The 27,327-nt window shown below is 43.4% G+C and overlaps 1 protein-coding gene across 2 annotated transcripts in view; it reads right to left on the bottom strand.

Annotated features, from left to right (window-relative positions):
• Positions 1-1,355: 1,355 nt before the first annotated feature.
• The window catches only part of USP22 (ubiquitin specific peptidase 22), a 28,706-nt gene continuing 2,734 nt past the window's right edge, over positions 1,356-27,327 (bottom strand). Inside the window, exons 2-13 of one of the 2 annotated variants that reach the window (XM_007529672.3) lie at positions 26,101-26,233; positions 24,406-24,519; positions 22,339-22,440; positions 21,114-21,283; positions 17,729-17,876; positions 15,094-15,199; positions 13,475-13,633; positions 8,720-8,846; positions 6,917-7,008; positions 6,067-6,129; positions 5,303-5,452; positions 1,356-4,495 (exon numbers count right to left, since the gene is read on the bottom strand). In XM_007529672.3, the coding sequence (XP_007529734.1) occupies positions 4,453-4,495; positions 5,303-5,452; positions 6,067-6,129; positions 6,917-7,008; positions 8,720-8,846; positions 13,475-13,633; positions 15,094-15,199; positions 17,729-17,876; positions 21,114-21,283; positions 22,339-22,440; positions 24,406-24,519; positions 26,101-26,233 (1,407 nt within the window). In that variant the 3' untranslated portion in view covers positions 1,356-4,452. The remainder of the gene's footprint in view (positions 4,496-5,302; positions 5,453-6,066; positions 6,130-6,916; positions 7,009-8,719; positions 8,847-13,474; positions 13,634-15,093; positions 15,200-17,728; positions 17,877-21,113; positions 21,284-22,338; positions 22,441-24,405; positions 24,520-26,100; positions 26,234-27,327) is intronic. The other variant, XM_060203264.1, reaches the window with a different exon arrangement.

Raw genomic sequence — 27,327 nt, forward strand, 5'->3', positions numbered from 1 at the left:
ACTGTAAATGTTTCTTAGAAGAATAACTTCCCACCTCTTCAAATTGCATTGCCACACCTCACCCACCACTAAAACACCAATATTCTTCCACCAAAGCCTGCTGGAGCCTCTCCGCACTGGCAGTCCACTCTCCCCCAATCCCTTTTGTACTTTCAGTTCCAGTCTGTGTCCTGGGTTTCTCTTTGACTTTATTTTCTCACTTACCTTTTTTTTCTTCCCTTTCCAACTTTCTTTTCTGTTCTGAAAGCCTTTGAAGCCCCTTACTCACTTTGTCTTAACTTAAGTCCCCCTCCATACCCTCAGACACACTCATCCTTATTCCCAGAAAAATTCCACTTTTCACTTTTTTTTGTCACCAGGGTTATCATTGGGTTCAGAGCCCCAAAGAAAACAATTAAAATTCTTATTTGGTTGGAAGAGACAACCACATAACAGAGACGGGACTATGGAAACCAAAGGAATTCTCTGGTACTCCCTGATAGGTCCATAGAAGAAAAGTGGAAAGAAAATTTCAAAGATATGCAAGTAGGAACCCATTCTTTGGAAACAAAGGACTGGGTCAGCCAGGAAAGACCAGAAGGCAAGGGAAATGACAGAGGGAGTAGAAGCATGTCACCTACAGTCCCATAACCAGTCACTGAGCAGGGGACATGTGCACTGTGCATTTTTTTTTTTTTTTTTGCTTTTTCTCATTATTGGGAGGCATTTTACAAATGCACGTGACTCCACCCACCATGCCTTGGGTCTTGTTTTCAAATCTGACTTGGATTCCTACTCTTAAAAAGTCCCTCATGTGGGAGTCGGGTGGTAGTGCAGCGAGTTAAGCGTGCCTGGCGCAAAGCGCAAGGACCAACATAAGGATCCCAGTTCGAGCCCCCGGCAGGGGAGCCACCTTCACAGGTGGTGAAGCAGGTCTGCAGGTGTCTATCTTTCTCTCCCCTCTCTGTCTTCCCTGCCTCTCTCTATTTCTCTCTGTCCTATCCAACAACAACAACAATAATAACTACAACAATAAAACAACAAGGGCAACAAAAGGGAATAAATAATTTTTTTAAAAAAGCAAGGGCAACAAAAGAGAAAATAAATTTTTTAAAAAGTCCCTCATGTGACTTTCAGATCCATCCAAGTAGCCTGCTGCCTGGATACACCATCACCTTGCTCTCAAAAGGAGGAAGACAACCATAGAAAGAGGCACTGTGGGGTGCAGCACCCAGAGCTAGCCCAGGGGAGGAGTACAGCTCAATGCTGACCTCTGCAGGGTGAGCCTGTCATCACGGGACCTCCTCCAGGTGAGGTCCCTTAGATCCTGCCACCTTTGTAGGCAGTTGTGTTAATCAAGTAGAGTTGCTCAGTGGTCAGAATAAAATGTAGCTTTATTATGACATAGTAAAGGCTACAAGCTATTAAAGGAGGAGCTCTGTAGGTATCTCAAGAGACAGGTAAAAGGGAGGTGTAAACATCTCAGTAATAAAATCTACAGCACAATCATGGGAATATTTCTTCTTACAACATTTTTTGTAATTAAACAAAACAGTCACTTGAATTGTCAATAGAGGCAACATGACACTAAGGAATGCATACATATCAAGCCATAGTACAACAGCACAGGGGTAGGCTGCAGGGGGTTCTGACGTCAGTAAGAGTGTCCAAAGTCCACCCAGGGCTCATACCCTAGCAGAAGAGGCCAGCTCTGCCTGGCCCTGCGTTCACCTCTCTCCATGGCTCACTTCAGGCATCTGAGGAGAGAAAGTCCACTTTCTTCACTGCTAAGAGTTGAGATGCAGGCAGCATCTCAAGGACACAGGTTATTTATAATGTACAGGTGTGGGGGAAGGTGTGTTGTGAGAGGGAGAAGGGATTTCACACAATGATTCCTTACTGTTCAGACACACTTTGCAATGGCATCAACATCCATGTGGGGGGTAATTAACAGGAATTTAATAGCTGGAATAGGAGTTAAAAGCAAAGAAATCCTTCAATTTATCAAGTCCCCACCCACCCCTAATTCCAACACAGTAGAGGGTTAAGTGCCTAAAATGCTAATGTCAAAGGGAACAAAATTGATTTGGACACAAAACTTAAAATGTTTATTTTTAAAAAATCACCTGGGGCCAGGTGGTGGTACATCTGGTAGAACACATGCATTTCCATGTGCAAAGATCCAGGTTCAAGTCCCCTGCTCCCACCTGCAGAGGGGAAGCTTCATGAGTGGTGAAGCAGTGCTGCAGGTACCCCTCTCCCAATTTCTCTGGCTTTTATCAAAAAGAGAAAAAAAAAATCACATGGCCCTGCTGCCTCTCCCAGAGCCCCTAAAACATAATTGGGGGCAGGAAGTGGGCAGGAGAGGTAGCCATGGGGAAGCAGGGCTGACCACACCATGGGTGGTCCACCAGCACAGGGCCAGGCCCTCTCACTGGTTCCCTTCTCCATTATGACACTCATGGAAGAAACCCCCACGTGGCAACCTGTAGGCAACTTTGTGGCTTTCAAATCTGCAGACAGCTCCTTCAATTATTTCTCCCTCTGAAATGCTCATTAAAAGGCAACCTCTCCCCCAAAGGGATCCTCACTACAGTCACATATACTGAACCAGAGCCACTTCTGAAAATTTGTACTCATTCATTTCTCTAAATAATGCAATCTTAAAGCTAGAAAGGGGGGGGGGGGGTATTATGTGAGACAGAGAGAAGAAAGGCGACAAGGCTGGAGCACCACTCCTGCACTGGAGATCCAACCAGGAACCTCAGACATGAAAGTCTGATGGCTCTACCAGCTGAACCATCTTAAAGCTTTTTAAAACTTCTCTTCCATAAATGCAGAAATATATTTCTGAGAATGAGCAAGTGCTTGCATCACTGAGGACTCTGCCACTGTCCAATGTGTATTAGTGTTTTCCAGGGCAGGCCCTGCTCCTGTCCTTCAGAGCTAGACCTCATTTGTGGGTTGCTTCTATAGTCATCATATACATTTTTAAATAGTGGGGACAAATGAAAACTCACTGACATATAAACTTAAAAATCCAGTGTTCATTAGCAAAGTTTCACTGGAACACAGTCATGTGTATTCATTTTCACATTATCTATAATACACAACCTGGCCCAGAAAGGCTAAAAAGGCTCTTTACAAGAGTAGGGGAAGTGCTGACCCTGTTCAGATGGGCTCACAGAACACAACATGGCCTAAAAGATAGCCATTTCATGAACTAGACTTAGATAATTTTCACCCTCCACACATAGTCTATACTTTTTTCAGAAATGCACAATCTAAGTTTGGGTGTGAAGAGACAGATGCATGCAAGATATCTTACAAAAAGCAGCGCTCAGTGTTCCAGTCCTCCACCGGCTCTGCTGACAAGCTCAGTCACAAAGTCACTGTTTTTCCTACTACAATGGAAAGGAAATGCCAGCTTGTGTAAAGCATATGCACTTAGTCATGTAAGGCAGTCGCCAATGGGAGCCAGTCCAGCTTCGAGCCAACATGTCAGCCAGTGGAGCAGCACCAAGGATGATTATGAGGAAGATGACAGTGAAAGCATTGAGAAGCACTTCAACAGTCGTAGGATGAATATGACAGAGACACTGTTAACTGCAGCCCGGTTCTATGCTGCTGCACCTATAAGCTACCTGAACAGATTCTTGAGGGTGCAGCCAACACCAATTACCACTTAAAGAAGCAAGAGTTACTCTTCAGAATAAAGGGAAAACAATCAAAACTTCAGTATAAACTAAGTAATTCTTTCATGTTACTATCATAATGCTTATGAAATACACCATCATGAAAGAGAGCAAAGGGGACGAGGGTAAGAAAAATGCCTATTTCTAGAAAAGACTGGTGCTCAGGGAACATGCAGTGTGATGCTAAGTGATGTGAGGGGCACAACAAGCCTGGAGACCCTGCTGTGTCCTCAGTACCACAGCTCTAGGATCTTCTTTCTACTCACTAACAGAACGGAGGTCAATGGTCCCATACTACATACATTTAACTTTTAACTTGAAAAAGCAAAGACAGCTGCAAAGTCCTTTGTCCTTGCACACTGCCTCTGTCCTCTATGTTGCTGCTCTCATGGACCCATTTTTAAACAGACTGGTGCCTTTTCCAGCTGCACTTTCATGCAGCTGAGATGGACTAACTGGGCTGTGAGTGCTCTGCCTGTTTTCTGGAGGAGCACAGGAGACATACTGCTACAGTCTGCTCTGCTCCTCCCACCCAGAGCCTGCCCTTCATTTCATCAGTGTGGTGTTCTAGGAGGGCCACCCAGACCATGGAACTTGTTCATTAAAGATCATTATCCTGGGTACCAGCTTCTGTGACTCCTCGAGGTCCAGGCTGCAGAGACCAGGCACTCTTGGAAGCATTTCTATAAGGGTGGTGGAGTAATGACACTAGGGAGATCAGGGGTCACTTGGAGACTTGCCAACTCCTCACCTTCTCTTCTAAGCAAGGTGGGTAAGGTTATTCATATTCCAGGAACTGTTTGTGATAGAACAATAAATATCTGCAGAGGCAAAAAGAGAAAGCACACTCATGTGAGATGTCAAGTTCTTCCCAACCAATAAAGAAAAACAAAACAAAACAAACAACAACAACAAAAAACATTTGGCACACTGTGCCCTCTGTAGAGCCTGATTTCTTGGTGGCAGCATGGTTTTGTAGGCAAAATCCTTAGCCAAGTAGTGGCTGTAGCCTTATGAGAAGCCCCAGTCCATCCCTCTGCCCCAGCAGTCCTGTCTCCTACATTGCTGTTGAGCCCAGCTGCTTCTGTCTCTGCACTGCCTTTAGAAGGCTGGGGGGTGGGGGTGGGGGGAAGGGCTGCTATCCGTGTCAGCTTAAATTCAGCTCTCCCCTGGCCTCCTCACTGCCTAAGCTCTCCTTTCAAACACAACTTCTACATAAAACCCAAGGTCAGGTGGGAGCCAGGAGATCTTCATTGTTCAAGATACAAAGTCCTCATAGGGTTCACAGCAACTCACACTAAGAGTAAGGACTTAATGAGGCAGAAAGGCTAAAAATGGGTAATACTGTGCCAGGAAGGAATAAAAGGAGTAAAAGGAGAGAAGCTGCTAAGAGGTGAGCAGTTCAGTGTGGGTCACAATGAAGCACAAGCCCGTCCTCATGTTCCTAACAGATGGAGACATCAGTCCAGAGCATGACTGTCTCCTGCCTAATTGATCAAGCTGGCACGATATTCCCAACAAGCTTTAGACTTGAACAGCCAAAGTAACTGCTTCCTTGAATGGTACTATGAACAGAGGTGGCCTTGGAATTAGATGAATGAGTTGGAATCACTGGTGGTAGGACCTACCCCTCACTGTCCAGAACATCCTCAATGCTGGCCTTGGTGATGATGGCGTCATCACACTTGAACCACTGGTCCTTATGCTGCCTAATGAAGCTGGTGTAGTGGCCGCTCTCCAGGGTCCCCTGGTGGTTGACAACGGCAAACAAGGAGTATCTGGTTTGGGAGGAAAGAAGTGGGGGAAGAGACAGAGCAAGAAATGACTATCAGAAACCAGGCCATCCACACACTAAGAAGCCAGCAGTGAAGGGTGGTTCTCCCACCCCAAATGTAGCACTTTAGAATTAAAGCCAATACACACAGGGAAAGAGGCTTGGATGGTCCCCCCTCAGTCCTGCATTGCCTCATGGGACCCACAGTTGGAGAGTGGTAAAAGCAGTAGGTACTGGAAGCTGAATGAGCGCTCTGCCCTTTGTATTTCCTGACACACTGATGGCAGGAAGGTCAAGAGGTCAGGGGGCCCAGAACAGACACCTGAGCTTTTGCTCCAAGGCCTCCGAAGCCAAAACAAAGGGTCGGATTCCAACACCAGGAGAAAGCATTTGCAACATGGGTATGAAAAGTCCTCCCCTGACAAAGGATTAAGTACTTTCAACATGGGTTAACAACACTGGAATCAGGCCAGTGACTGAGAGAAGCAAAAGCCCTGTTGCTATCACTCACAAATGCAGCTGTGTCTCTGGAAACACTGCCAAGATCTCCCTGAGAGTCCTACTCTTCCTGCCCACACCTGGAGATGGCTGGGACACATACCACAAGGCGCCACTTACTTGTTGTCGTTATTGAGACTATCGGTAGGTTGCTGGTACTGTCCATTCATCCTGCTCTCTTTGCTGCAACAAATTAACAGCCCATTCAGCTTCACATAGAGCTAACCAAAAAGACCATTATTTCAGGTGCCATGCTACTGATGGTGACTATATGCTTTAATTTTTCCTACACCTCTGTTTTCAGGCAGATCACCCCTGCGTTATGATGAAGAAACTGAGGCTCAGGCTGGCTAAGCAAACGGCAAGATCTGAGCCCCACAGGTCCACTAGCTATGCCTCCCTGGGCCCCTCTAAGGAAGTACAACCTGCCAATGCCTTGATTTCAGGTTTCTGGAACTATGAGAAAATAAGCACTGATTGCTTTTAGTCAGCAAGTCTACGGTAAAGTTACAGAAGCTCTCATAAACTACAATCATTTCTACTGTGTTACTGAATATTGTATTTTGGGAGAAGGGTAAGTCGCAAGTGGTCTATAATATAAAGCTCTGAAATCACAAGAAATAGAACCTACAACTACTAAGCTAAGTTTGCCTATTTCCCAATATTGGGTTCACAAGCTAAAACACTGCTCTATTATTGTGATTCCCAAGTTGACAACATTCTAACAACTAAATGTTAATGTAAGACTGCCTGAGAAACCCCAAAGCTATTATAAAACAGTGTCTCTGAGGAATAATAAATCATTAAAGTATGCCTAGGGTTATGATTAGGATTATAATTGGGCTTTTTTAGCAGGTTGATTACATCAAATCCCCAACCCAGCATCAGCCCTATACCAAGCAAGAATGTAACAGAACCACATTCCTGCCCACATTCCTGCCCACCACCCTGCACACAAACCTGCTCATACCTGGAAGCCATGAAAGGAGTCATGTCCAGTTCCAGGGGGAAGGAAACGTATGTAGTGATCTTCCTCCTCAGTTTGGCTGAGTGTTCGAATCTCTACAGAAATATGGGTGGTTGGTAGAGGAAGAGTCTTTAAGGGACTTTGCCATGTGCTTCCTTGAGCTGCCCATAGTGGGTTCTTTTAATTTATTTTCTCAATTACCTTTTGATCATAACCAAGTTTAAGGAATCAATAACACAAATCTAACCCATATAAACCTAATTTATGGGGCTCAAGTTAACTCCTAAAATAATGTGATCATTCAGAGCAATAAATGCTCGAGGTAGCAAAAATAAGAGTCAAACTTTCACCAGACAAAATATATTCATCCACCCCCCTTTTTAAAGGTTTACAGTGCAGTTGTTGACACATGAGTACATTTTTTTCATCTTCCCATGGAAGTTCTTTGCAGAACACTCTCACCCCCAACTTAGGTCCTTGTACATCATCATGCACTAAAGCTCCCCAGAGTTCTCTTCATTTCTTTCCTCCCCCTCCTTCCCCAGAGTCCTTTGCTTTGAGCAATCGGCTATACCCAGTCCAAGTTTTACTTTGTATATCCCTCTCTGTCCTTATGTCTTATTTTCTACCTATATATAAGTGAGACCATTTGGTATCTATCCTTTTCTTTTGGGCTTAGCTCACTTAACATAGTATTTTCAAATTCCATCTGAGATGAGGCAATGGAGATGACTTTATACCATTTTTAACAGCTGAGTAGTATTTCTTTTCCCCCCATTTTGTTGCCCTTGTTGTCCTTATTATTGTTGTCATTGCTGCTGTTGTTGTTGGATAGGACAGAGAGAAATGGAGAGAGGAGGAGAAGACAGAGAGGAGGAAAGATAGATACCTCCAGACTTGCTTCACTGCTTGCAAAATGACCCCACTGCAGGTGGGGAGCCAGGGGCTTGAACCGGGATCCTTATGCTGGTCCTTGCGCTTTGTGCCATGTGCACTTAACCCGCTGCGCTACTGCCCAACTTCCCAGCTGAGTAATATTTCATGGTGTATACATACTACAATTTTTTTACCCAATCATCTGTCCCTGGATATCTGGGTTGCTTCCAAGTTTTGGCTACTACAAACTGTGTTACCATGAACATAGCTGTACAAAGATCTCTTCTGATCGGTAATATATTAAGGTATTCTTTCAATTAGACTTCAAATCTAGCCACTAGGAGATATGGTTTTTGTTTCATAATTTTTTATATTTATTTATTTATTCCCTTTTGTTGCCCTTGTTTTATTGTTGTGGTTATTATTATTGTTGTCATTGTTGTTGGATAGGACAGAGAGAAATGGAGAAAGGAGGAGAAGACAGAGAGGGGAGAGAAAGATAGACACCTACAGACCTACTTCACCACCTGTGAAGCGACTCCCCTGCATGTGAGGAGCTGGGGACTCGAACTGGCATCCTTAGGCCGGTCCTTGTACTTTGCACGTGTGCTTAACCCGCTACACTACTGCCCAACTCCCAACCCTTTAGTTTTAATTAAAAGAAATACAGTAAACTTAGTATGGGAGGAAGAATTTGGACAAGTAACTTATTTAGATGAGAGTAACTTACATTCTATTTTCATCTAAAAGCTATTGAAGTATTAGCTTTTACTCACAATAAACTTGTACGGGAAATAGGGAAAGTGTTACTCAACTGCTTTTTACCTCAGGGCTCCTTACTGAATGGCTGCAGTTGGAAATACCCTCAACACACATCAATCCAACAGGGAATAAAAACAGAGTTTGGACTTTCTTTTCTGAAAAACTCACTTTGAGGTGAAAGCAGGCAACAATAGGTAGTTTCTTCATGGTGAGCTGTTTTGTGGACTCCTGGTAGCTGTGGCAACCACTGCATTTGATTTTGGCGCTACTTCCTAAGTGCTCTGGTCTAGTGAATCTGTAAGACATTTGAAAAATATTAAGTATATTAAAATTTGAAAACTGTTAAAGAGTGAAAGAAGGCTACTGAGGAGACAGCATCTTCCTTTCTTTCTTTCTTCCTTTCTTTCTTTCTTTCTTTCTTTCTTTCTTTCTTTCTTTCTTTCTTTCTTTCTTTCTTTCTTTCTTTCTTTCGCCTCCAGGGTTATTGCTGGGTCTCAGGGCCTGCACTATGAATCCACTGCTCCTGGAGGCCATTTTTTCCTCTTTATTTTTTAAATTGGATATGACAGAAAAAAATTAGAGAGGAAGGGTGGGGGGAGAAAGAAAGACACCTGCAGACCTGGTTCACTGCTTGTGAACAATCTCCCTGTGGGTAGAGAGCCTGCGGCTTGAACCGAGAGCCTGCGGCTTGAACCGGGATCCTGCCAGTGTTGACATTTCAAAATTTAAGATTGACTACTTCTCTATAGTTAACCAGAGGTTCAAAAGCTTTACTGCTAGCCCCTAAGAAGACATCAAAAGGAACAGAGGGAGAAATTTGGGGGGGGGGGGGGGAGAAGATAAACTGAATGATTTAGTTTATTAGTATATTTCTTGGTTTTATAGAATAGAAACTAATACAATTAGTTCATCTGCCCTTTACCCACCAGGCTGACTTTTTCAGATACAGTGAGACAAAGGGAGACACATCACAACACAAATGTGTATCCTAGTTTTGTGGGGGCTGGGCTCATACCTGGGTCACACAGAGTAGAACAGATGCATTCCCAGCTATCCTGTCTGCTCTGTTAACAGACTGGAATGCTGACAGACTGTAATTATGACTAACATGAAGAAAAGGAACTTGTTCACATTTTAAAAATATTTGGAAGAACGCAGGTACCTACCTTTTGGTATTGCTTATTCTGTTTGTTTGTTCATTACCAGAACACTGCTCAGCTCTGGCTTGTGGTACTGGTGCCGGTGGGTGTGGGGAGGAAGGGGGTGAGTTGAACTTAGGAGCATGACAATTTGTTTGCATAACCATTATGCTACCTCCCCTGCTCTCTGTTTATTTATGCTAATTATTTAGAAATCTATTTGTATAAAGGTAGTGTGGGAACCTAATCTCAATCTTGTTTGCATAAAGTATAAAATAGTCACTGTTATTACATATACATCTCTTTAATGTCAGGGGGTGATCCAGGGTATCAAACATGTAAGGTATGCACTCTACTTATGAATCAGGTTCAAAAAGTTTTTAAAAATAGACATCATAAATAAACAAATCAAGTAAGCAAGCAAGCAAGCCATCAGGGCAGCAGAATACAGCAGATTGAAGGCAGACACAATGTGGTAGTGACAAGTGAAGACGTGGATACACTCGAGTTGCCAGATTTCTCCATGACTCACTTCCTGCGCAGCTGAACCCTCATGGGCCAGCTCTGCTTCTTCCAGCTCTTCCATGGCAGCTCTAGTCAGCCCTTGTGACAGCAGGACAGGTACCCAGATACAAGTCAGTCACACATGGGACTGTGCACACTGAAAAATGTCTAATTTTAGAGATGGAAGTCCAACAGTGCCAATCCACAGTTAAAATCAGGCAGAGAGCTCTTTCTTCCTGTCTGAGTGAGGACCCAAGAGGTCTAAGTGGATGACAGATAGGAGGCCAGTGTAGAGTCAGCAAGTAAAACCAGGCACTTCTGCCTACACAGAGCCAAGTGTCTTTTTTCCTCTTAGTGAACAAGTGATATGTCTCAGTCTGCTGTCCAGGATCTAGTCTTTTTTTTTTTTTAATCTTTATTGGATAGAGACAGTAATAAACCAAGAGAGAAGGGGAGATAGAATGGAAGAGAGACAGGGGCTGGGTGGTGGCACATCTGTTTGAATGCAAGTTACAATTTGCAGGAACCCAGGTTCAAGCCCCCGGTTCCCACCTGCAGGGGGAAAGCTTCACAAGTGGTGAAACAGTGCTACAGATGTCTCTCTCTCCCTCGCTACCTCCCCCTTCTTCTCCTCAATTTCTAGCTGTCTCTATCAAATAAATAAAGATAATTAGAGGGGAGTCGGGCTGTAGTGCAGCGGGTTAAGCGCAGGGGGCGCAAAGCACAAGGACCAGCATAAGGATCCCGGTTCGAACCCCGGCTCCCCACCTGCAGGGGAGTCGCTTCACAAGCAGTGAAGCAGGTCTGCAGGTGTCTATCTTTCTCTCCTCCTCTCTGTCTTCCCTTCCTCTCTCCATTTCTCTCTGTCCTATCCAACAACGACAACAACAATAATAACTACAACAATAAAACAACAAGGGCAACAAAAGGGAATAAATAAAATAAAATAAATATTTAAAAAAAAGATAATTAGAGAGAGAGGAAGTGATTAGCAAATTGGCAGAAGTATGTGAATCAATATTTACCAGTGATTAGGGTGTTTACACACCCCATCTGGCTAGGCAAGCACAGTCTGATAGTTTCAGGAAGTCTGAAGCTCTTGTAGCAACTAGATCCTGGAGTGGCCTGGCCAGGTGATCAATAAGTAGACTATTGGCAGGCCAGGAGGTGGTGCACCCAGTTGAGTGCACACATCACACTATGCACATGAACCTGGGTTTAAGCCTCTGCTTCCCACCTTCAGGTGGGATGCTTCACAAGTGGTGAAGTAAGTACTTCAAGTGTCTGTCACTCTCCCTATCTCCCCCACCCCTCTCAATTTCTATCTCTCTTATCTAAAGGAGGAAGGGGGGGAAGGCCACCAGGGGGTGGTAGATTTGTTACACCAGCACTGAGCCCCAGAGATTGCCCTGGTGACAATTTAAAAATTGAAAGCACACTATTTCTCATGACAATGTGCATCTTTAATAATTTACACTGATGGAAGTACAAAATGCTCAGCATTCAATCATCAAAGCCATTTAATGTTCTCACTTTTTATTCTGGAAGTTCCTGACATTGTGTTTTTTCATCTACAGTACAATTTAAAAAACATTTGACCCCCAGTCTTTACTGTCATTTCTACCAAACTGCACTAAATTCTTGCCAACAAATTTGCCAACCAAACAAGCTTTAATAACAAAAGTAAACGTCTATATTGTCACACATGAAGGGAAAGTTGGCTTCAACATAATTTTGACTAAAGGATTTACAGGAGGAAATGGTGGCTAACTCATATGCCTACTCCTCTCTCTACTCTCCACCTTCCCATTACACACACACACACACACACGTTTAGGGAATTTCCAAAACTAGGTCTTAGCAGGACCCACCGTCTTCCACATAAGTCAAATATCTGCTTCTCCTATACACTGGTAAGAAGGGCCTGTGACTTGGGTTTAGCCAGCTTAGTGCTCATAATTAGGACTTTATTGCATCAATTAAAAAAATTATTGCCATAAGGGTTATCACTGGGGCTTAGTGCCAGCACTATAAATCCACTGATTCTGGCAGTCATTTTTTCCTTTTTTTTTTTTTACTTTCATTTTATTTGATAGGATAGAAAGAAATGGGGGGGGGGGAGGTAGAGAGGGAGAAAGACACCTGCAGATGTGTCAGGAAACTGTGAGGAGTCTCACAAAGCACCTTGCATTTTTCTGCCTCCAGGAGCCTGGCATTCCTTAAAACATTAAGCCAGCTCCCCCTGTTCCACCCTGCATTCCTGATACTATGGCCTATCTACATAATCACTGTTTTGCCTGAAAGATCCCCACCCATTCCATTCCTTTGATCTATCTTCTTTCTACCCTCAAGACCCTCCCTGCCTACAGGATATTATTAATTCTACCAGTTAAAACCCTCAAAACAGTTGCTAAGCAAGTTCCTACCTTTCTCTGCCCCTTTTCTAGCCATTTCCATTTCCAACTTGCCACTTCCGGGTCTGCCCTTTAAAAGCCTTGGTTCTCTGATCAATAAAGAATTGCACTGCCTCGCTGCCATGAGTCATCTCCCTTGCATCACTGAGTGAGTAGCAGCCCAGGCTGGCTCCGGTCACCTTCTCTCCAACCCAGAGAATATGTGCCCGGGAAGAGGCACCCCCATGCTAGCCCTGCACAGATGTGCTTCACAGCTCATGAAGCATCTCCCTTACAGGTAGAGAGCAGGGCTCAAACCTGGATCCCTGCACACAGTAATGTGTGCACTCAACCAGGTGTGCCACAGCCCAGCCCTGCATAAATATTTTAAGTGAATATAGGAAGAATTTGTCTTAGGCAGCACCCTAACTACATCTGGGGACTATATGGATTATATGCTATATTGGATATTAATCTGGCCTCTCAAAATTACTACCTGTTTGTTGCCAATTACGCAAAATTACTACCTCTTTAGCTGCCAATTATGCAAACTACTCAACATCCTAAGTGCTTAATACACTGCTAAGGCCCTAGGTAATCTGAATTTATTACTACTTTGTTATGACTTATTATTATTTTATTACATAAACAGACTTAAAATAGTAGAGCTAGGGCAAAGGAGACAGTAAAATGGTTATGCAAAAAAACTTTCATGCCTGAGCCTTCAAAGTCCCAGGTTCAAAACCCCACACCACCGTAAGACAGAACTGAGCAGTGCTCATTAAAAAAAAAAAAATTAAATTAAAAAGACTAATTCTGTCTCCTTTACAAAGAAAAAAAAAAAAAAAGAAGAACAGAGCTGAGTGAAGCAGTAAGAGGTTTCTTACCTTCGTAAGCAGTCTGTGAGTGTGGTGGTTCCTGCTACGTGGCTTTCCCCATTCACTACGCTGCCTTCACTCCCAGGACTCAGAGGCCAGAATGGGGTGGAAGAGCCAGGCAAGTCTAAACTGATGTCCCAGAAGGGGTCTATTGTGGTAGAGACGCCACTAAAAGTAGACAGAGATAAACACACATAGAAGAACTGACACACAGGAGAACAGCCAGCATCAGAAACACCGATGGTGGGGTGCATCTTCCACAGCTCTGTTCTCATCCAAGTACCTTGGAGCAAGGAAAGCTGAGTACTCACACCCCACACTGGCCTGGTGAACCATGAAAGCAAAGGCCACTCCTGAAGCCTGAGGCCCAAACTAAACACCATCACAAATGCTCTGGGATTCAGGATTTTTCTCATTTTAGAAAATTAGAAAGTCCTCACATCCAGAGGTTTTGAATCAAAGGATCTATGCCCATGGCATCTCAGAACTGTAGTTTCTACCTGGAGACTGCTACCCTGGGCTCAGTGCTCCACGCACACTTCAAGAAAATCTGCACAGCCCAGCCAAAGCAAAGTGAGCTTGAGCAGCTATGGTCCATGCTCTACTTAACAAAATTAAGTTCTTTTCCAAAGGTTTATAGGAACTTCCCAGATTGGGAAATTTACTGCAAATATTAAACAGGATGTGAATTATGAGAAAATTTGATAAAATTTAATAATGGAACCATGAGTCTGAACTACCCAGAGTGCTGGCCCAGTGTGGCAAAGGAAGATTAGCTAGAAATGCACTTGCAACAATGCACAAACTGCCAGTGGTATCCACTATAGGCTCTGAAATAATTTTAGAATGATCAGGGGGGAAAAAATACAATCAATGGTAAAAATCATCAGAATGCCTGAGGTTGAATGGAAAAAAATGCTTCAAGTACATTCTCCTCCTGGCACTAAAGGGTTTGAACACCAAGCACAGAAACTATATCTGCAAGCAGTTAAGGACAGTACTTCTGAGGACTGGAAAAGAAAGCCATAAAATAATTTGGGCACTTTGGGGAGTGTGTCAGCAAGCTGCCATATAAGGTTGTCTTAGATGGGGCTCTTTAAATTGGTTAGATGTCTTAGAAGAGGCTCTTTAAATTGGTTCTTCTTATCAGGCATCCTAAGGGAAGAAGAGATGGGAGGAGCTGCAGAGCACACACTGTAGGATCCAGCCAGTAACAAAACTCAACAGGAAGGGCTGCCCACTGGTGAGTGCGGCAGTTTCTATCACCTGCAGCATTAAGAGGAACCTACCAATTTCTCTTGTGGCTTTTCTGCTATTTTATTTCAACACATGCTGAGGTTGACTAAATACTACTTCTGCTTCTCAGCCAGCTGCCACTGCAGAAGCTCCACTCTAGTAGCCAAACATACTGATTACTATATGTTACTAACTGATACACTAAGTTCCAGAAATCCAGAAATTTTAAAAATATCTCAGAACACAATTTTGCTGACTGGAAATGTACAAGCTGTTTGGTAAGCAGCACCAATGTTAAGTCAGTCTTAATGACACGACCTTAGTCTCCCTCCCATCGTCAGGTTAGCACAGGTTTTAGGACACCTGATACCATGTGGGCAACAGGCACTTACTGACAGACTTGGCAGGTGACATCAGATTGCAGCCCGCCTGTGAAAATCTGGTCTATGATGCAGTTGCAGTGGTTGGGATTATTGGCCTTCTTCCCATTGTCATCACCTGAGAAGAGAACACAGCTGTGTAACTTTTTTTTTTTTTCCCCCTTCAGGGTTATTGCTGGGCTCGGTGCCTGCACCATGAATCCACCGATCCTGGAGGCCATTTTTCCCCCTTTTGTTGCCCTTGTTGTTGTAGCCTCATTGTGGTTATTATTGCCATTGTTGATGTTATTCATTGCTGGATAGGACAGAAATGGAGAGAGGAGGGGAAGACAGAGAGGGGGAGAGAAAGATAGACACCTGCAGACCTTCACCACCTGTGAAGCGACTCCCCTGCAGGTGGGGAGCTGGGGGCTTGAACCGGGATCCTTACACCGGTCCTTGCGCTTTGCGCTATATGCGCTTAACCCACTGCGCCACCGCCTGACTCCCAGCTGTGTAACTCTTGTCTGCAACCAGCCAATCCCATGGAGGTGCAATTAAGATGGACATGCCAACATCTTCAAAAAAGCATGTGAGGGGCCAAGAAGTGGTACACCTGGTTGAGCACACACATTACCATGCACAAGGACACTGGTTCAAGTCCCTACCTCCCTCCTGCAGGGGGGAAGCTTCATGGGTGGTGAAGCAGTGTTGCAGGTGTCTCTCTGTCTCTCTCCCCTCTCAATTCCTATCTATTAAAAAATAAATATCTTTTTTAAAGATTAAAAAAGGAGTTGAGCGGTAGTGCAGCGGGTTAAGTGCACGTGGTATGAAGCATAAGGACCGGCTTACGGATCCCAGTTTGAGCCCCTGGCACCCCACCTGTAGGGAAGTCCCTTCACAGATGGTGAAGCAGGTCTGCAGGTGTCTTTCTCTCCGTCTTCCCTTCTCCATTTCTCTTTGTCCTATCTAACAACAATGACATCAATAACAATAACTACAACAACAATAAAAAACAAGGGCAACAAAAGGGAACATCAACAAATAAAAAAAATAAAAAAAAAAGAGCATGAGGGGGCAGTAGCACAGCGGGTTAAGTGCACATGGTATGAAGTGCAAGGATTGGCTCAAGGATCCTGGTTCCAGCCCCCAACTCCCTACCTGCAGGGGGGTTGCTTTACAAGCATCTGTGAAGCAGGTCTGCAGATGTCTTTCTCTCCCCGTCTTCCCCCTCCCCTCTCGATTTCTCTCTGTCCTATCCAACGATAACAATAACTGTAACAACAACGGCAACAAAATGGCGGGAAAATAAAGGTCTCCAGGAGCAGTAGATTCGTGGTGCAGGCACTGAGCCCTAGTGATAGACCTGGAAGGAAAAAAAAAAAGTATGTGAAAAATATTTACTGCTTAGATGGCATGGTGAAGGAAGGTGGACTGATTCATCCAACTTTTATTCTTTCATTTAATTATCTATTTATTTATTTTTATCAGCAAGAGAGCACAGTACCATCCTGGCATATGATTAAATGTTAATCCAGGGATCTCACTCATGCAAGTCTACCACTGAGCTACCCCATCTGCATATTTTCATTTTTTTCCCTCTATTTCCTGACTTTTATCCACTAAAGTGTATCTAATGTTCAATAACTGGGTAGAGTTACTACTTCCTTTTATCATGTAAAGGGTAACTGAATACATATTTTTATTCTGTTTTTTGAGAAAGAGGCCAAAGCACTAGCATCCAGCTGTTCCTGGTAATGTCCATGTTGTTCCATGTGGTGCTGGAAACCAAATACATTAGTAAGGCATGCTCTACCACTTAGTCACCTGCTGACCCCTGAACTATGTTTTTTACAGACACCAATGTAGGAGAAAATTCATCAGTAGGATTTCACATACAACTATACCAGTGCAGAAGTCACAGGCTACAGCTAAAGAACTGGCTCAGTGCACTTGAGCTACACCTGAGACCAAGCCACATGAGTCATCAGTGACAGCATCTCTGGGACCCCAGAACTGGCCTGACTCCAGACTTAATGACAATGTGCTATTTATAGTCTTCCAGGTGACCAGCATTCAAGTTTAAGGATAATACCCTATCTGATAGCTGTTGTCAAATGGCAAGTTGGGGGAAGACAATGTGGGGGAGACAAAAAGGAAGGTCTATTATTCAGTTCTTATCTCCCACCTCCAGTTTTAAGAGCTACCCACTAAGCCCAAACTATTAAAATCCACACGTATTTGAGAATCACAGTGACAGTGTGAGGTGGAGGAGTCATGTTCCAATGGGATCATAAGACTTTAAAATGACACTGGAACCAAAACCGAGCCTAATCTAGAATCAGAGTAGTTCTGACAAATGTGCAGGCTCACTTTGATACTCTCAGCTCTGCTTGGCTGCTTTAGAACAATGGAGACCCTTTCAGCTACTCTACAAGGAGAAGGAGACATCTGGTAACTATGATGCACTAGAAACATGCCCAGAAGCTTCTGGGATGCCACAGGATACGACAGTGCAGGGAAGCACTGACCAGCTAACTCATGAGTGAGGAACCAAACAACACAGCACTCCAAGTTCACTATGGACCATGGATGAACCACTCCACACCTAAAGGTCAGGATACGACACCCAAAATGGCTTTATGTTCCCACCTCTGCAGAGCCCCACCTTTGCAGTGCCGGTGCAGCACATCTAGGGCTGCAATAAGGAACTCGTGGGCGTCCTGCTGCTCATACCCTGCCAGGTGCCGGGCATGAGTCCATACGAGGTGCAGCAGCTTGTAAGGGATGTGGGGGGAGCGGTGTCCCGAGTAAAACTGTTCAGAGAAAAAAGGAAAATGCCTGTCAGCATTAAGAGCTATACTCTAAACACAAAGACATTGCAACTGCTACTTAGATGTTTATTTTTTCCAAATTTTATTTATTTATCTTCCCTTTTGTTGCCCTTGTTGTCTTTATTGTTGTTGTAGTTATTATTGTTGTTGTTGGAGAGGACAGAGAAATGGAGAGAGGAGGGGAAGACAGAGAGGGGGAGAGAAAGATAGACACCTGGAGACCTGCTTCACCGCCTGTGAAGCAACTCCCCTGCAGGTGGGGAGCCGGGGGCTCAAACCAGGATCCTTGAGCTTTGCGCCAGGTGCGCTTAACCCACTGCGCTACAGCCCAACTCCCTACTTAGAAGTTCTTATGCCAGGGAGTCGGGCTGTAGCGCAGTGGGTTAAGCGCAGGTGGCGCAAAGCACAAGGACCGGCATAAGGATCCCGGTTCGAACCCCGGCTCCCCACCTGCAGGGGAGTTGCTTCACAGGCAGTGAAGCAGGTCTGCAGGTGTCTATCTTTCTCTCCTCCTGTCTTCCCTTCCTCTCTCCATTTCTCTCTGTCCTATCCAACAACGATGACATCAATAATAACTACAACAATAAAACAACAAGGGCAACAAAAGGGAATAAATAAAATAAAATATTTAAAAAAAATTTTTTTTAAATTAAAAAAAAAAAGAAGTTATGCCTTGGTTTCACCAAAATCACATTGGTGAGGGAGGAGGCAGGCTAGATTTTTGTCTTGACTTTTGAGTGTGCATTATTGCTTTCTCCCCTCCTACCATTTAATGTTTTATGTATAAACTTAAACAATGACTCGTAAGTGTGTCAAAAAAAAATGAATTCATATGCTAAAACATTAACCTGGACAGGATAGTGAGCTCAGCCTGTTAGAAGAGAGAACAAGCCTCAGAGGCCACAGATTCCATCTCTGGGCTCTACCTTATGCCAGATCTGAGCAGTGCTCTGGCTCTCTCACTCACTTGTGTGCTCGCGCTCTCTCTCTCTCCTCCATACCACTCTCATAACAAATAAAATAAATCCTTGGGCTAAGGAGACAGCACAGTGTTGACACAAAAGACTTCCTGGGTCAGAGGTCCCAGGCTCAATCCCTGAGCTAACAAAAGCTAAAGCTGAGCAGTGCTTTGATTAAAACTAATATTAAAATAAACAAATCTTTTTGTTGATGCTGAGGCTTCAATACTCTATATCAGCTTCTTAGACAGAAATAGAAAGACACTAAATAGCATATAAATAGCACTGAAACTTCCCCACATACGGTGGGGTCTAGGCTTGAACCTGGGTTGCATGTGTGGCAAGAGGCACCCTACCAGGCTATCTTACCAATCCTAAATGAATCTTATTTTATTTTGTCTCCAGAGTTACTGCTGAGACTTAGTGCCTGTGCTACAAATCCACTGCTCCTGGAGGCTGTTTTTCCCATTTTTGTTGTCCTTATTGTTGTCATTACTGTTGTTATTGTATAGGACAGAGAGAAATTGAGAGAGGATGGGAAGACAAAGGGGAAGAGAAAGACTGACACCTGCAGATCTGCTTCACTGCTATGAAGTGACTCCCCTACAGGTGGGAAGCTGGGGGCTTGAACTGGGATCCTTAAGCCGGTCCTTGCGCTTCATGTCATGTGCACTTAACCCACTGTACTACCACCACCAGCCACTAAATGAATCTTTTTTTAAAAATATTATTTATTCCCTTTTGTTGCCCTTGTTTTATTGTTGTAGTTATTATTGTTGTTGATGTCATTGTTGTTGGATAGGAGAGAAATGGGGAGAAGAGAAGACAGAGGGGGGAGAGAAAGATAGACACCTGCAGACCTGCTTCACCACCTGTGAAGCGACTCCCCTGCATGTGGGGAGCTGGGGGCTCGAACCGGGATCCTTAGGCCGGTCCTTGTGCTTTGCGCCACCTGCACTTGACCCGCTGCGCTACAGCCCGACTCCCATGAATCTTATTTTAACCAGAGCACTGCTCAGCTCTGGCATACAGTGATGGGGAATTAAGCCTGGGACCTAAAAGCACTAAACAGGTACAAACGTCTTTTACAGAACTATTATGCTGTCTCCCTCAGCCCAAGACCATATTTTAAGGGGGATTTTACTGTTTACAAGTCACATCTTAATAAACCTGAGCTTAAAAGCGACCTGATAGGGGGGTAGATAGAATAATAATTATGCAAAGAGACTCTCATGCCTGAGACTCCAAAGTCCCAGGTTCAATCCCCTCACCACCATCAGCCAGAGTTGAGCAGTGCTTTGGTAAAAAAGTAAAAGCAACCTGATGAGAATGAGTCCTATCACCTCACAGTACCAGGGAAACCGCATGTGAGTGCACAGTCATACTTCTGCACACCCAGTCACTCACTGCTGTAGCCCCATGGTTATCAGCACACTCTATGTGCTAGGAAACAGGTGAGGCTAGACCTGAAGCCAGCCAGATGGTCAACAAGCCTGGCTTCACTATCTAGACCATCCCTATCACAGATGCTCTCTGTGACTTGTCTCTATGGCTCTTGGGCCCAACACACAGATGACCAGTGTGACGGTGCTACATCAAAGGGCACTGACAGAAGTAGACAAGTCTGGGTCTGCTGGCTGCTGAAGGACAGCTATTGTTTCCCAGAAGCCACAGGCATGAACAGCCTAGGCTTCAATTGGGAGCAGATGAGGGCTTCACCTGAGTCTTTTCAGAGGCCACCAAGGTAAGGTCCTGATCTGGCCTCTCCTGGAAGCACTGGTAAAGAGCAGAGAGGAAAAGGCACTACTGGAGTACAAACTGTGACCCAAGCAGGGGTCAGAACTAGATATTGAGAGAAAAAGGTCACATAGATGGAGCTTTCAGTGAAGCACACCCAGAAACTCAAGCAACAAGAGAACCCACTCTCTTTAAGAACAAGCAGCAAAGAAACAAACACCCCTCACCAGGAATCAGGAGCAGACAGAGGCAAAGGGAATATTGCCACAGCATTATAGATAAATGCCATCTGTCACTGTGCCACTGTCAAAACACTTTCTGTCTTTAAGTCAGCAGCATGTCTCTAAAAATGATCTTCCTTAATAATCTTTGGGGGGGGGTTGTCTTTCATAATACACCTATGGCATATTTACTTACTGTGTATGTTTAGAAATGTTACCTTACTTGATTTTGGGGGGAGAGAGAAAAGGGGGTGAAGAGAAATGGGTACAGAAATACCCCTTGCTAAAGTCAGTCACCTTACCTCCTGAAACAGCGAGGACATCTCACAGACCAAGCAGGAGCTGGGGCTCTGCATCTCGCACCTGTGCCTATCAGACAGGAAGAAGTCCCGCAGCAGTGGTGTGTGGGTAAGAGCTTGGACAATACAGTTCATGAAGCATGTGTTCCCCAGGTTAATCAGACCACGTAGACCTGGGCAAAAGGAAACAGGAGTGGGGTCACTGTGGCACCGAGCCCTGCATATCCCTGGACCCAAGAACACTTTAGGGGTTTCCTCTACATTCACATGCTTTTTTTTTTTTCTGATTGAAAAAAGAGTAGGGTGGGTAACATCTAGAAATGTGATCACTGTCTAATCTCTATGCCTCTTTCTAAGAACTGTATTGAGGTATCTTTCACAATATCTCACACAAACTTCAGCCACTGTATGTTCTGAGGAATCAATGGAGAAATTCTGTAACAATTGGCTGGGTTAGAAAGTAGCTTCTCAAACAAAGAAAGGCTTTTTGGAAATCGACTATTGAACCTGGGCTACTGCTGAGCACACACATTACCATGTGCAAGGAAAGACCTAGGTACAAGCCTAGGAGAAAAAAGAGGAGGGAGAAAAGTGACTAAAGCCTAGTTCTTCATATCAGAAAATAACCCCCACCCCAAACACAATGGGGTGTCAGAAGTCATGATGCATTTTTGCAGACTTTTCCAACAACCCAACATTTCTCTCCTTGAAGACAACCATTAAAAAACCCTCAACCTGGTTAGTATAAGCTTGAGTCTCTTTTCATGAACAGACTCTGAGAGTCATGGACCAAGGGCCACTTCTCCTGCCAATACCCCAAGCTTGCTGCAGGTCCCACAGAGAATACACACTCAAGAAGCAACTGGTAAACAAACTAATGAAAAACAGCCATATAGCTGCTTCAAGATAACTATGGTGTGAAACATACATTTTGTTTTGATGAGTGAAGAGTCTCACACATGCTGGTTCACCACTCCTGAGTACTTTTTCTTTTAGACAGAAAACACAGAGGAAAGACACCATAGTAACAGAGCTTCCCCAGAAGACAAGGCACCCCCATGTAGGTATTCCAACGTAGGCTGCAAACACAGCAATGCAGGCACCCTACCTGATGAGCTACCACTTGGGTCCCTGAAACCTGTATTTTACATATACTCTAAAATTCTGTGATATAAGTCTAACCAGGAGTGAGACAAAGACCACTGCTCTGAGCAATGCCCCCACCTACCAATGGTACAGTTAGAGGTGATCTTTCGCCTTTTGGGGTTATGCTTCAGCAGTTCAAGCTCCCTTTTAGTTGGTTCCCAAGTTGAAAACTTCTCACCAACACCTAAGCAACGAAAGACAATTCATGGTGCTGTTAACTACCTTTTTATCAAGTGTGATTATGAATAAAAATGGCAGCAATTTACTTTTTATTAGGTTGTGTTACAAAGAGGGAATTCATAATACAAGGTCTTCCTGAAACCCTGTTAGACAAAAGTAGGCAAACAAAACATATAGATTATTTTAGAAACTATGTTGCACATAAACTATGTTTCCCAAAAGAAGGAAAACAATACACCCACTATAGGTACTCCAACACAAATGCCAAGGTGCATCATCCCCTTCCCTCTTGATTTCTGACTGTCTCTATCCAATAAATAAGTAAAGATAATAATTTTAAAAAAAACTTCCTTCTAATTAAAAAAAAATTAAAGATTAAAAAAAAAGAATTTATGGGACACATGCTAGATGTATATTGTTGTCTTTGTAAGCAGTGATGGCTGTTAGTTGAGAGATGCTCACCACTCAACCAGTGAGCCTTTCGTTGTTGTCTTAACCACCTTGAGCACCTGTTAAATAAAAAGTTTAAGAAAATTGATGGCTAAGCACATGTTACAATTTGCTTGGACCCAGGTACAAACCCTCGGTCACCACTTGCAGGGGAAGCGCTGTGAGTGGTGAAGCAGTGCTGCACGAGTCTTGCTGTCTCTCTCCTAACACCCTCTTTCTCTTTCATTTCACTTTCTGGCTTGTTTGCTTTTTTTTTTACACCAGAGCGCTGCTCAGTTTTGGCTTATAGTTGTATGGAAAATTGAGAGTCTCTTTGCATAACCATAATGCTATCTACCTCCACCCCTGGCTGTCTCTATCTAATAAACAAGTAAATATAATTTTTAAGTTTTTTAAAAGAAAATCTATTTTTAAAAATTAGGGAAACCAAGAGTAAATATATGTAAACTGTAAGGATATAGTTGTACACTTTCACGTGTGTCCCTGAGACTATGTGCTTGATAAAAGCAGCATGAGTGGTGGGTAGGCACTGGTGCATCTGGTTGAGCACATGCACAAGGTCCTGGGTTCAGGACTCCAGTTTCCACCTGCAGGGGCTAAGCTTCACCAGCAGTGAAACAGTGCTGCAGACAAAGTTTCCCTGTCTCTATCTAATAAGTAAATAATTTTAAAATTATATACATCATGATGTGTACCGACATGACACTGCCAAAGCCACAGAGGCACTTATAGGACCACCAAGCCCTCAACCAGTGTGTCTAAATGGCAACTCATTGCATTATTTGTATGGCAATTTTACTCTCTGCTGACACAACTTTCACAACAACCCAAAAAGTCAAGAGTTTCAGATGAGATTCCTCAATCATTTCATAATAGGCTATCCTCATGGATGGTGTCATGAATGTAAATACATGTTTAACATGACTGAAGAGTGTCTCAATATCTGAAATTTGGAGGTCTTGCCTGATAAAGGCAAACCACTCTTCAAGGGTATCTAGATACCGAATCATTTTTCTACATGATGGGATAGTGGTCTTGTATTATGTTTGTAAATATGTCCTTGAAAGTGAGAAAACTTGAGTGTTGTTGCAAGTCCTTCTTCAAGTCCTACACAGTAGTCACAAGCTAAAGGGGTAATCATGGCAGGGCATGCTTTTAAGTGTTGTGGCACTCAACAGCCACAGGAAGGAGAAAGTAGGTATTGGCTGCTTCACATCAAGTCAGAATCCATCCTGTAAAAACCTATCTCTCAACTCTTTTTTCCTTCACACAGCACCCTCTCTTGAATTCATTTTTTTGTTTATTTTAGATAAATACAGAGAAGGCTGAAAGAATCAGAGACCACCAGACCAAAGCTTCCTCCAATGTAGTGGGGGCTAGGCTCAAACCTGGGTCACATGGTCAACTGGTGTACTATCAAAGTGAGCTATCCCTTCTCTTGAATTCTAATTTTATGAGATACAAATGAAAACAAGGCTAAGAGAACATAACAGGATCAGAATCTAGGCAAAAGCCAAACCTTGTATTTTCCAAGCTTTCCGTTGTTCCTCTTTGGCAATGATTTCTATGTCTTTGTCATATATGTAGTCTTGACACAAAAAGCAATAAATGCCTCCATACATGAGTTCTATGGCTGAAAAAAGAAAGACCAAGCAACAATCAATAAAAAATTAAAAGGTGATGCATAATGTTACAATAAAGAGCTTTTTAAGACATTTGACCACTTACACCACTTTCTGCTCCCAAGTCACTGAACACTATCATTGCAATATTTCCTCCTGACACCCTCCATCCTCCCACCTCAGGTAGTTTCCTAAGCAGATGAGGCATGAGTATTTTTGGAAGCTCCTATAATCTAAGAGGTATCACACTCATAAAGGAACTAACACTCACATGTTGGGACCCTGAACCTTGTTCTTTGAAAGAATCATATATAAACCAAAAGTAAAATTTTACAACCATAAGTGCATAAGGTCTTATGGTCACTGGAACAGTAACTGTGCTTTACTATGCCTAAAGTTCCTGATGCTGCTATAAAAGGAGTATAACAATTACTGGCCAACTCACCCTGATGCCAAAAGTAAAATATGGTCTGATCAGACATATCCCTTCCTTCCTCAGTGAGCTGCCTGCCTATGTTTGTGCACCTTTCCAAGTACACATACAGGAAAGAAAAGACATTTAGAGTAACTGGTACTCCCAGCACTATCACTGTCAGCAGCGGGTTAAGAGCAGGTGGCACAAAGCTCAAGGACCAGCGTAAGGATCCTAGTTTCGCATCCCCATCTCCCCACCTGCAGGGGAGTCGCTTCACAGGCGGTGAAGCAGGTCTGCAGGTGTCTATCTTTCTCTCCCCCTGTCTTCTCCACCTCTCTCCATTTCTCTCTGTCCTATCTAACAAAGATGACATCAATAACAATAATAACTACAACAACAATAAAAAAAAAAAGGCAACAAAAGGAAAAATTTAAAAAATCACAACCAAGTGGTCCAGTAGGTGGTGCAGTGAATAAAGCATCGGACTCTCAAGCATCAAGTCCTGAGTTCAATCCCCGGCAACACATATACCAGGGTGATGCCTGGTTCTTTCTCTCTACTTCTATGTTTCACATTAATAAATAAATAAATAATTTTTTAAAAAATCATAACCAAAATATCAATAAGCTATGAAGTTATTCTGGGGATTATGGGAGGGAGCAGCAGAGTGAGCTGTACAGGTTGCCTCTTATCTAAATCCACATGGTAAGGGGTAGAAGAGTGTGCACTTTGCCATGTAAGAGGGCAGGGCTATGAGTTCCCAGAACCACATGGCAGCACCATGCACTAGGGGAAGCTCACGAACAGCGAAGCAGTGCTGTGATGTCACTCTTCTCATACATTTCTGTTTCTACTCATGATTAAAACGGAAGAAAAAATACATATGTATACACACATACATATGGGGGGGGCAGAGAATATGTGTGTGTGTGTGTGTGTGTGTCTGTCTGTCTGTCTGTCTGAAGGGAGCAGTGGAATCACACTGCTCAGCTCTGCTTATGGTGGTGCGGGGGATTGAACCTGGGACTTAGCCTCAGGCATGAGAGTTTGTTTGCATAACCATTATGCTATCTCCCCCGCCAGAAGTGAACTTTTGAATACGAGTAACTGCACAATAAAATTCAAACAACAGAAAGTGGGGGAGACAACCACCCCAATGCTCAGAAGGGCACCTTACCCAGGTTGTGCCGTTTCGATTTTGCATGCTCATGAATATGTTTCTTTGTGAAACAGCCAAAGAAGACACAGTGGAGGCAAGAGTGAAGTCTGTTCAAGTGAACGCCACACACGTGACAGACGCATGATTTTGCCTGAAATGCAAAGAGGAAAATCAAAAAACAGTACATGGCATGACAATTCTCAGACAGAAATATTCCAGCATAGTGTTCCATGAAAGCTATGATTGTGGAAGGAAAGACAGGAACAAGATCAGATCTCATCTCTAAGTCTTACTAGACCCATGGCCCAGAAGACAAATGAAACTAACTAAACTGTGTTCATACACTACAGCCAGGCCACACCTATTCCCCCAATATTATGCCAAAGTAACTCCATGGACGGTGCTACAAATATAGAGTAAAAACTGGATGTACAAAGAGAGAGAACTACAGTTTCAGCCCTAAATTGGACACAAAAATAATAATATTGGACACAAATCTCTTAATGTTGTTCTCACTCCTTCTGTATCATTTTTTGGTACTTTTCTTTACCTATTTTTAAAGATTCATTTATTTACGTACATAGACAGAATTAAGGCATCACTCTGCTCTTGATATGCAGGGAACTGATGGCAGGACCTGATCGGGTATGCTTTTAAATCTAACATTCTAGCCACTGAAACACCCCCAAGCACTCATTGTTTGCCTATCAGTAGAACCACCAAATTTGGATACAAAATTACGCTTTTAAAAAATACTCACGGTTAAAAAAAAAAAAGGGTGGAGGGTAGATAGCATAATGGTTATACAAACAGACTCTCATGCCTGAGGCTCCAAAGTCTCAGGTTCAATCCCCCACACCACCATAAGATAGAGCTGAATGAATAGTGCTCTGGTTAAAAAATAATTTAAAAAAAAAGGTTAAAAAAAAAAAACTCAGATCCTACCACCAAAGTTTGGATACAAAATTACATTTCTGTTCAAGAGAAAAAAAAAAATCCAGGGACTCACTGCTATAGTTCCTTTGTAACTGACTATAGCTGGTGAGAGCACACAAGGTACCTGTGTATATATAAGGATATACTAGTGGTTTATCTATTTATTTATTTTATTAATTTCTTTATTTTTAAATTGCCACCAGGGTTATTGCTGAGGCTTGGTGCCAGCACTACAAAGCTACCATAGTGGCCATTTTTCCTTTTTTTTCTATTTTACATGATAGCACACAGAGAAATTGGAGGGGAGGG

Source organism: Erinaceus europaeus, chromosome 12 (assembly GCF_950295315.1).
Source record: "Erinaceus europaeus chromosome 12, mEriEur2.1, whole genome shotgun sequence".
NCBI lineage: Eukaryota > Metazoa > Chordata > Mammalia > Eulipotyphla > Erinaceidae > Erinaceus > Erinaceus europaeus.